This window comes from Carya illinoinensis, chromosome 10, assembly GCF_018687715.1.
Source record: "Carya illinoinensis cultivar Pawnee chromosome 10, C.illinoinensisPawnee_v1, whole genome shotgun sequence".
In the NCBI taxonomy this organism is placed as follows: Eukaryota; Viridiplantae; Streptophyta; class Magnoliopsida; order Fagales; family Juglandaceae; genus Carya; species Carya illinoinensis.
The window spans coordinates 17,379,704-17,389,733 of NC_056761.1; the positions used below are offsets into that span (position 1 = coordinate 17,379,704).

Sequence of the window (10,030 nt, forward strand, 5' to 3'; positions counted from 1 at the left end):
AGAGAAAGTTTTTACATTTTTACTTTCTGACCAGTATCCTCCATTATTTATCGATCGAGCACCTTGCAGGTCCAAAAGCTGTCTGTGAAGAAGTAAAAGTTAGCGGCCATGTCATGAGACAACTCCATCCTAATTAGAAAAAAACTTAATTGTAACTCAAGGCAACAGCATTAACAATAGCACTATGCTGCTGGCGTATACATTTTTATAAATTGTGTCTCCAACTTGCACTCTAATTTCATTAACAAAAATGCTGTGATAATCCAAACGTTTACATTTTTTGATACCATCAAACAATAGCAAAACCCCCTCCCCGTGAAAGGGAATTAGACACTCATGCGGATATTCCTAAAACTTAATTTACAAGGTGACTTACTTAGCAAATTGATCAACAGAGGAGGAAAGAAGCACCTTCACAAGATCTGTAACCATCTCCTCTATATTGAACACCTTTAACCATGGGGCACTCGCACACTCTTCCTCTAAATGTGTCCTGTCCAAATTCAAGACTGCTGTAACTAGCAAGTAGCTAGTTATAGGGAAGGAGCTAAATGCAGTTAACGCATGTAGAGAAATTTTCATGAGAAGCATCAATTAGCTAGAATGAGCGAAAACTCAAATGTTGTCTTTATACCTTGCAAGCAGTTACATTAGAGTTTATGTCCTGCCATGCCAACAACCACCCATTATTTCCAGCGCATTCATTAGTCTCAATATCTGGTTAATACCAATGAGAAAAAGAAGAAGATGTAAGTAATTGCTCTTATAAACCAACTTTAGGAAACCTGCATATTTTTGGCTGTAGCCATCATAGTTTGATTCATAAATCCACCCATGATTTGCATCAATCTATAAGGCTCAGAATTGAAAAACGGTTCATGCATAATGTCTTGGAAGAGATCAAGAGTGTCAGGGCGAACTGTTACATGCAACAAACCTTGATACTGAATATTATTAATCACCAATGTTGGCAAGATGGTAACATCACCACGAGATCGATGGTGGTGGTAGTCCGTATGTCTGCATATCTGCTCCACCATCTCTGTATGTGTCAGTAGTCCGTATGGTGGTGGTCCATCCTACGTACGGAAAGGAGGCCAGCAACCCGATTCTGCGTTAATGCAAAATGTCTTGGAAGAAAACGTATATACGCGTGCAGTAGAGAAAATTAGAGCTAGCCATTTCTCTGTTCTTCCACTTCGCTTGCTTGATCCTTCCTCTCCTCTCTTATGGTCAGTACGACTTTATCTCTTCTGTTTCTACTTCGTATTCATCTTCATCATGTTTAAAACGCATTATATATAATATATCTATATATATGTTAGCAAGTTTGTCATCATGTTTGTGTATGTTTAGACGTTGTATTTCCAAGATATCATGAGTATTGCTGTAGTTTTGTTGTTAATGTCAATCATGAACTCAATCATATAAGAACTAAGTTTCTGATGTTCTTATTATATCCAGCCTGCAACTAAGTTAGTTTCAATATTCCACTTTCTTTTTTTCGTTTGTAATCGACAATATCCATATGAGTACGTATCATAATCAAAACTCAGTTACGGCTGCTTTTCCTTTCAAAATACCTCCACTTTCATAACCATGTTTGTTGGTTTCCCTGTGTAACTACAACCATTTGCATGGGTTGCGTTTCTTTTTCCAGTAAATATGAAACAAACATTTACAAGGCCGATCGAAAACTGCAACTCCAGCTGTGTCAAGTAAGGATACCAGTATAATCAAACCAGGGGGTCTTAGACCATTTCTTGTGCTATAAGAAGCCAGCCTGCAAAAGAGATGAACCTTAGTGAATCGGAGATATTGACACTGGCTAAGAATGACGGAGATGACTGTGACATGGGACGGGGAAAAGCAACAGATGACGGGTTTTGGTCTGTCCGTTGCAATCTTTCTTTCTAAAAAAAAAAAAAAAAGAAAAAAAAGTTTACTTATATTATAAGCTTAAAATAAAGGAACCCGTTGTATGTATATGAGAGAATCACACTGTTGTTTGCTGTTGGCGAAGTCGCGTAATCAGCTAGCGTTTGGTGCGATTCCACTCACTGAAATTCTCACAAATGTTTGTAAAAATTTTATAAACTCCGACTTACGTTCAAGCTGCATAAAATGGCCGAATTTTTATAAACTCTATTTCGAATCTTGGATGGTGAAAAACAAAGCCTAAAACAGAAGTATGCAACTCTGCTTAACTTAATACTTCCATTTTGCATGGGCGATATTGTATTGAGAAATGTTTGGTTTATTTTCCGCGTACTTACACATTTTGCACGTACCTTTCTCTATATATATCTTCTGACTTATTATAATTAACTCTTAATTAGGATCAATTGCCTAAACAATTTTCCATTTTTTGGGATTGGCGTATTAGCAATGCTGGAACCTTGAATCCATTTAAAAATCAAAAGGATTGCAGTAAGTGATACAAAGTTCTTCAATTATATATCATTTATCACTATATCTATTTATCATGTTCTTAGGACCTTGACATCTTTAAACCCATGTTGTTTTTGCTATAGATTGATATGTTATGTATGAAATATTAGCATTGGTCATTGAGTTACTCCTAATTATTATTATTATTATTATTATTATTATTATTATTATTATTATTATTATTATTTGTTGATGTGCATGCGAGGGTTGCTCTATGCTTGTCTATATTTATCAAAGTTGCTTATTTGAGACTGATGGGGAAAAGAATAAAAATCCCTCAACAAATGTGTTATTTGCGGCCTATTATTTGAATGTATTGATATATCTTGAGCAGCATTGTCATTCCTTATATTATTATCCTAAACTTATTAGTGTTTTTTAAATATTGTAATCAATTCACCTTCTTGGCGTTGGCTTGTTGTTTGTGGAGGGTTGTTTGTAATCAATTCACATATTCCATCAAAAAAGCTTTGGAATGGATTAAAAGTCATGGGATTAGGAAGAAAGAAGAATACCCATTCAAAGCACGTAAATGTCCTTATCAACACAAAACTGAAGAACAGGTTATATAAATTTAAATTTCTCATCTCCCTCTCTCTCACTCTATATATATAGATATATATATACTTGTGTGTGTCTATTTAAATTATTCTTATCTTGACTCTTCATCTAGAAAGCTCTTGCTGTGAAGATTGTTGATATCAAAAAGGTAGATCATGAGAATGAAAGTGAGCTTCTTACGAGAGTGAAAGAACAACCAATAGCAGGTGGTGTAATAATGACCAATGAATTCCGAAATCTTAAAGGCGTAAGTATTATCAATTTCTAATTGGGCATACATACCGATAATAATATAATGATTATTACTTACCATTTTTTATGTTACTATTTGATAGGATATATATGAAGGATCTGAGAAACTCGACTTAATTCTCCAAGGAAAAAAGAAAGAGTATCAACATGCAATCCTTATAATTGGATTTGGTTACGACGAGAAAGAAGACAAAAATTACTAGATTATAAAAAACTCATATGGCAAAGATTGGGGAATACACGGATATGGTAGAATTGCTCGTAAGTCTAGCCTTCCAAAAAGCAAGTCTAGCTTGATTTTCCGAACCTGCTACCCAATATATAATATCTAAATTATAGCATCTAAATTAATATGTATATGCAACTTTTTAAGTATTTTGTATGAGAAATACTTTTTACAGTCAGCAGATGCAGTCGGCGTGCAGTCGGCTGTAAAAAAAAAAAATTAATACGAGACCTACACGAAAAAAAAAAATTATTTTTATAACTTTTTATAATTCATGTAGGTCCCCTTGAATATAAAAAAAAAAAATTTATAATTTTTTTTTTATTCATTCCGTACAGCTGACTGCACGCCGACTGCATCTGGCGACTGTATGTAGCAAAACCCATTTTGTATATGAGTTCATTGAACTTAGAATTTCATACCATTGCCACTTCTTATGATACAAGAACTTTCCTGGAAATTGAAAAGATTAGAATGGCTAAAAATATAGCTCTAGATTGGATGCATCCCTGAAGGTGATAAATGGTCAATAGCTGATCTACCATAAGCCTATCTGACAATGTCTGCGTGGACCATCTATTTTGTAAAATTTCAAATTGCACAATTTTAACATATGTCAAGTCATTTTGTAACATTACTTCTATACATGTAGAATATCTCTCAATTTTCTATCAAGCAAATTTAATGCATAAATTATAACAAATTGGATCAAGTAATAACCATTATCCAAGAAAATAACATGACGTTAGTCTTCAGAAACGAATCTCAGCTAAACAAAAACCATATGCATGAGAGAGAGAGAGAGAGAGAGAGAGAGAGAGAGAGAGAGAGAGAGAGAGTAGGCACAAAAAACTCATCGTTACCAATAATGTTTTTTTTTTTTTTTTTTTTTAAGTGAAGTTCCCAGTACTCCTACACAAGAAAAATAAAAAAGCTACCCAATTCACATTGACAAAGGGCACGCTGCATAATCTCACTTAGGAGTTTTGCAAACAAAATTAAACAAGCATCGTCAGGCCAACTTTAGAATGTCTAAATAAACACTAGAAGCACTATCTTTCCATTAAATTCCAACAGCATTGTTAAACTCCATACGCATTTCACCTCTGAAAGATCTTCAAATACAACATGTTTCACCTGAAGGATACGAATAAAGGTCAGTGGTCTGAATAATACCATGCATATAGAATTACCATCAAAATGCGCCAGAAATTAAAATTACAAAAAAAAAAAAATCTATTGAAGTTGCAAAATAGGACTCCAAGTAATCTTCCGTGGGACATGAGAATTATCGCGAGAAGTCAAGCTATGATAAATTTATTTCACTTCAAATGTTACTTTCTTGGTGGGGGTGCAACACATCCGAAGGGTACAAAGTAATGGATACCTATCTCCAGAAGATGGGAAGGAAAGAGTTGAGAATAAAAGAGACACCCAGCACTGGTCTGAGCGACAAAGGATAAAAGGACAGTAATCTAGTGTATCTTTAAAATTTAACCCATCATAAATTATCAACAAAGGCTTTCAATATTGCATATCATTGCGCCAACAGCATAAGACGCAATAGTCAATTACTGAAAATCATTACTAGCATTTGAGTAAACAAATCATGCTTCCGTGATATAATATAAAAATACTAACTAACCATTGCAAAGGTGATTTTCCCAAAACCACCGATTCACATGACTGCCAGAATCTGCATGAAATAATACAAAGATAAAGAATAAATAAAAATCAACACTAATTTATCAAAAATAAAAGAAATAAAAACCAACGCTAAATACTACTCATCAAAATCCAACTCAACACTGAAAATCTGTATAGCTTCTCTTAAATTACAAAGTCTTGAAGTCGACACAACAGAACAATGCTAGGCAAAAATTTAAAGTTCTGGTAACAAATCTCCTATTTTATACACACCGGACAATTTGTAATATACATTAATCCAAAATTTTAAAGCCCAACACTTTTTAATAGCAATCAGAGGTTAATGCCCAACAAAATTTCTGGTTAAGACCAATAAATGTTACTCTATTGACTTCCAGGACGGGCTCCATTTCATTTCCATAACCAAAAGTTTCTGAATAACTGACAGAAAATAGGCTAGAGATAATGGCTAGAAAATTTCGATAGTTTGTGGAATGAGAACAAGAGGATTACAGGACAAGAAGCTAAAATGAGGAGTTGGTGGATAAATATCTAGTAGAACGGGAACGTAGCTATGGATTAGTACAGTGGCAGTAGGGTGGGATATAGAGTATTATTTCGGAAGCAATAACATGTCTTCGATTCTGTTTAATGGGTAATAGAGATTTTATTAAGAAAAATTCTAAACCCAGGCATATGGACGGAAGGCCCCGCGGACGGCATCTTACGTGGAGTAAAATGCACCCTTTTTTATTAAATAAAACTGTGCGTTTAGTTGAAGCCAAACTGCTGATGAATTCCTCCACCCGTGTTGAAACGGCGTGTTTCACATGCTGTTCTAGATTGCTCAAACTCCCCAGCCCTCTCTCTCCCTGCCTTCTGTGCGACTCCCCTTCCCATTATAGAACCCTAACCCTAACTACCTCTCTCTTTGTGTCTGAGAATTTTGCTCCAAGTTTGATTTGGTCCTAGGTAACTCACTATCCCAATCTCAGTCAAGAAATAGACGAATCCTATTCGGATTGGGACTTTTAGAGATATAAATGTCAAGACGGAAGATTGATGAGAACCCACTGAAACCCTTCTGAATTTCTTTTCCAAAACCACAATTCCAAGACCAAAACTTGCAGACCAGACAAAACTGCAAAGCTCACCTTATAGGAGTAGGAAAATAAGATGGGAGATAGAGGGGGAGGAACGAGTGACGAAGATGGGATTCGCAGAAGGGCATTTTTGGCAAGTAGAGTTTGTCTCTGGGAAAGAGCTGTGGTTGGAGGATAATGGAAGACATATCTTTCTTTCCTTCCTCCCATCCTTCCAATTCTATCGTTCTTTTCTTCTTCTTTTTTTTTTTTTATTTTTTATTTCTCTACTAATTTTGGTCCAGCTGGATCATTCTGAGAGAGAGAGAGAGAGAGAAAGAGAGCATCCGTTTGTGTGAAGTGTAAAAAGACATTTATGTAGCCTGTTTGGAAGGTTTGGGTATGGCAAGAGAGAGAGAATGGGGTGGTGAAGAAAAGGCAGGAGATCATGAATGGTTGCGGTTTGCTGATGGGTTGCTGTTGAGAATTTGATAATCAGAGAATGAAAGACTGAAATCTTGGAAAGGAAATGAGAGAAACTTGAGAGCTTGTGTCTTAAATGATTAAAATGAATTACTTGATGTAAAATACAGAAGATCCTTTTAATATTTATACTACACAAAAGAAATAACCGTTATAACAGGAATAACAGCTGCTTAAGTCTGCTCTGGCCTCTTCTCTGCTTTTAACTTCTCTGCCTTAGACTTCAATTCCAAGCTGTCAATATGGGAGGCTATACTCCAAGAGTTGCAGTTTTTAGCCCAGGACTACTTTACTTGCTAGTTGCTTTGAGAGTTGGAACGGTATTAAGAGGGGACTTGAAACTACCAAAACAATATACATCCCATTACATAGTTTTTTAAAATAAAATAAACAGGCATTGTCGCGTCAGTGAGGGTATGCATACAGGCACAATTTTGTGCCTGTATGTAGCAGCACTGTTTTATTAAAGGTAAGGCCCCTGTACACAGGTGGCATTAAATCTACAAGCAGTAAAGCTAAGGTTATCATATGCCACTGTCCAAACTTAGAGACACTTAAGCATAATGGAATCATTCACTGCACATCTAGGCAACAAAGAATACTATTTCCCCTTTCAGCATGCCATAAGCTCCACCCCTTCCCAAGGGCATAACCCAAAGAATCCCAAGACATTTGAAAATTGAGTACCAAAGTGCTATGGCCACGTCATTGTGAAGCCCTGCTCTTCCTACACATCCAGCTCATTTCATCCACGAGTGTAATCTCATTGACAATGTGAACAACCTCATTTTTTATTGCTGTCACTTTGTCAGATAAGAATCTTTCTTACCCATCAGTTCAATATCATGGAGATTGCGCATGAGTATCAATTTCATCCTAATGAGTCTTTGATTTTCTGAAAACATGAAAAAATGAGTAGCTCATTGAGCTACCACTCTAATATAGTATATGAATCTCCTCAGAGATCATAACCAAACATGGCCCTAAAATTTATGACTAGCATAAGAGGATGCAGTAGCCTAGTCCAATTAGATGGGATACTTGTTATAGTCTCATGGAAGGTCAGCTAAATATATGTATAAGATAATTAACAGATTCATCTATTTACCAATGAATTAATTAGAAGGGTACTGCTACAGCCCCTGAAGGATGTAGCCCGAATACCCAAAGGCTTTTTTTTTTAATTAGTTTTTTTAAAAATTCACAACATCACTAAAAAAACTCTTTCTTAATCACTAAGTAAAAATAAATAAATAAATAAAATTAATCATTTCTCTAATTAGAAGGGTATACCGTATACGAAAACGACAACGCCATAACAGTGGCTCAAGGCTTTCAAGAATCAATGGAATCAATTTGCTTTACCTCGCTCATCCTCGGGGGGCTTTAGCCTAAAGGATTTCGCTGTCTCAGAGTCTATCCCATCTAATACCACAGCTTGATACATCTTAATCTCACCCCCATCGCCAAGATCCCTGGCCATGAAGGTTATATAATACCTGATTCCGTTGGCAGCCTGACCCATTACCTTCAAGACCTTAACAAACTCCAACTCTGCATTGGCATCCTACACACCAACCAAAGCCATCACGAATTTTCACAACTTTTTGTTTAGAAAGACGATGATGATGATGACCATAATAATAATAATAATAATATCAGAAAAAAAAAAAAAAAACCTTGAACCGACGATTGTATTCGTCGATTGCGAGCTGCGAAAACCGTTTATACATATCATAGTCGTAGTCTATATTGCACGGTTGAATTTGGTGCAAACAATTGACTCCAGGGATGTCAGAAACATCAAAGCCCTAAACCAACAAATGACACGAAAAGATTAAGGTATCAAGCGAAAAATTAAAGCTGGAGTAGGCGCAGAAAATGATAATAGAAGATCGGATCAAATATAGTCAGACTCACGTCACTCTTCAAAACTTGTTCGCTGTAGGAGTAGGCTTCCTCTCGTGTCATCTCATCACGGATCTCATTTAGCGCGTTATGTCGCGGCGAAGGTGGAGAATAATTGTTTTGGCTGAGGACTAATTCTCTTTCCAGCTTGTCGTAACCAAACAATTCCTCAAGACCAATGTCGTCCGTACCCATGTCGTCGTCCGTCTCCATAGCTCTTCAAGCGAAAACCCAACGATTGGAGAAACACGAAGACAAACCTAGCCGCTGCCGCTATCGCTATCGCAATCGCACTCGCACTCGTCTCAATGACCTAAGCAAGCACGGGAATGTCTCCTCGTTAATTTAGAAACAAATATTCTAACTTTTGCGCACTCATGCATGCTCCACGTTATTTTCAAATTTTTTTTAAAATAAAATAATTATTTTAATAAATTATATCTGTAGTAAAAGTAATTATATATAGAAAAATTTAAAAAAAAAAGGATATTTTATAAAAACAGTAATTAAGAAATCACTGAAAATTGAAAATATTAAAAAATAATCCATTATTGGCCACCACGAGGGAGGGCCAATCATTTTAAAAACTGACAAAATCATAAAGCTAATAAAAAATAAATTAAAAAAAACATATATATGTATATATATATAAAAAAAAAAAGTAGAGAAAACATTTTTAAATAACGTTCAAACCTAAAGTAACATACATTTAAATATAAAAATAAGTCTTCGAAAGTTTCCTGAATAATGTTTAAATGTTTCGACACAGAAATGGCGACTCAATCATTTCCAATTTAATTCAATATATATTTAATTTTGTGGCTACCATAAAAATGAAATATACACTTAGTGTAGACAATTTACTGTAGCCATTTGGCCATTGGCCACTCATGGTGGACAAAATAGCATGTTAGAAATCTGGCCACCATTGAATTTGAAACTCACTATCTATTTCAAAAAACAATACAAAAAAGGGGAAAAATGGTTACTAAATGGTCACTAATCTTTTTGTGAACATGTGGTGGCGAATGACGATGGTGTGCAACGGAGTTGAAGCCTTTCGTGTGACAAAGGAAGTTGGAGTTTTGGGTGGAAATGTCTTGAGCCGTTCAAACACACAATATATATACATATACACGTACCGTTCGACCATGTTATGTAACGTTCGAATGTAACTAATTATATTGCTATAGTACTATATTATATTACTATATTATGTATAGTTATATACGTTACTTTATATAGTTACTATATATATATTACTATATATTTAGTATATTTATATATATATTAATAATTTATCATAAAACTTAACATACAATAAAGCAATAAAACAACAATATAATATAATACCAATATAATATCAAATGGCTCCAATACTAATAACGTATATCAGGAAATATATAATTAATAATAATAA

At 35.0% G+C, this 10,030-nt stretch overlaps 1 protein-coding gene across 2 annotated transcripts; it reads right to left on the reverse strand.

The window, feature by feature from the left end:
• Nucleotides 1-4,329: 4,329 nt before the first annotated feature.
• On the reverse strand, nucleotides 4,330-8,950 carry LOC122279726. Of its 2 annotated transcripts, none has more exons than XR_006229658.1 (5): nucleotides 8,623-8,950; nucleotides 8,382-8,513; nucleotides 7,996-8,269; nucleotides 5,136-5,186; nucleotides 4,330-4,627 (listed from the first exon to the last, which is right to left on the reverse strand). XR_006229658.1 is itself a non-coding variant. In XM_043090514.1 (5 exons), the coding sequence occupies exons 1-5, from the start codon at nucleotides 8,821-8,823 to the stop codon at nucleotides 4,608-4,610; spliced, it is 606 nt and encodes a 201-aa protein (XP_042946448.1). In that variant the 5' UTR covers nucleotides 8,824-8,947; the 3' UTR covers nucleotides 4,330-4,607. The 2 variants fall into 2 exon arrangements, 1 of the variants encoding a protein (XP_042946448.1); XM_043090514.1 differs by having other exon boundaries at nucleotides 8,068-8,269; nucleotides 8,623-8,947.
• Nucleotides 8,951-10,030: the final 1,080 nt, after the last annotated feature.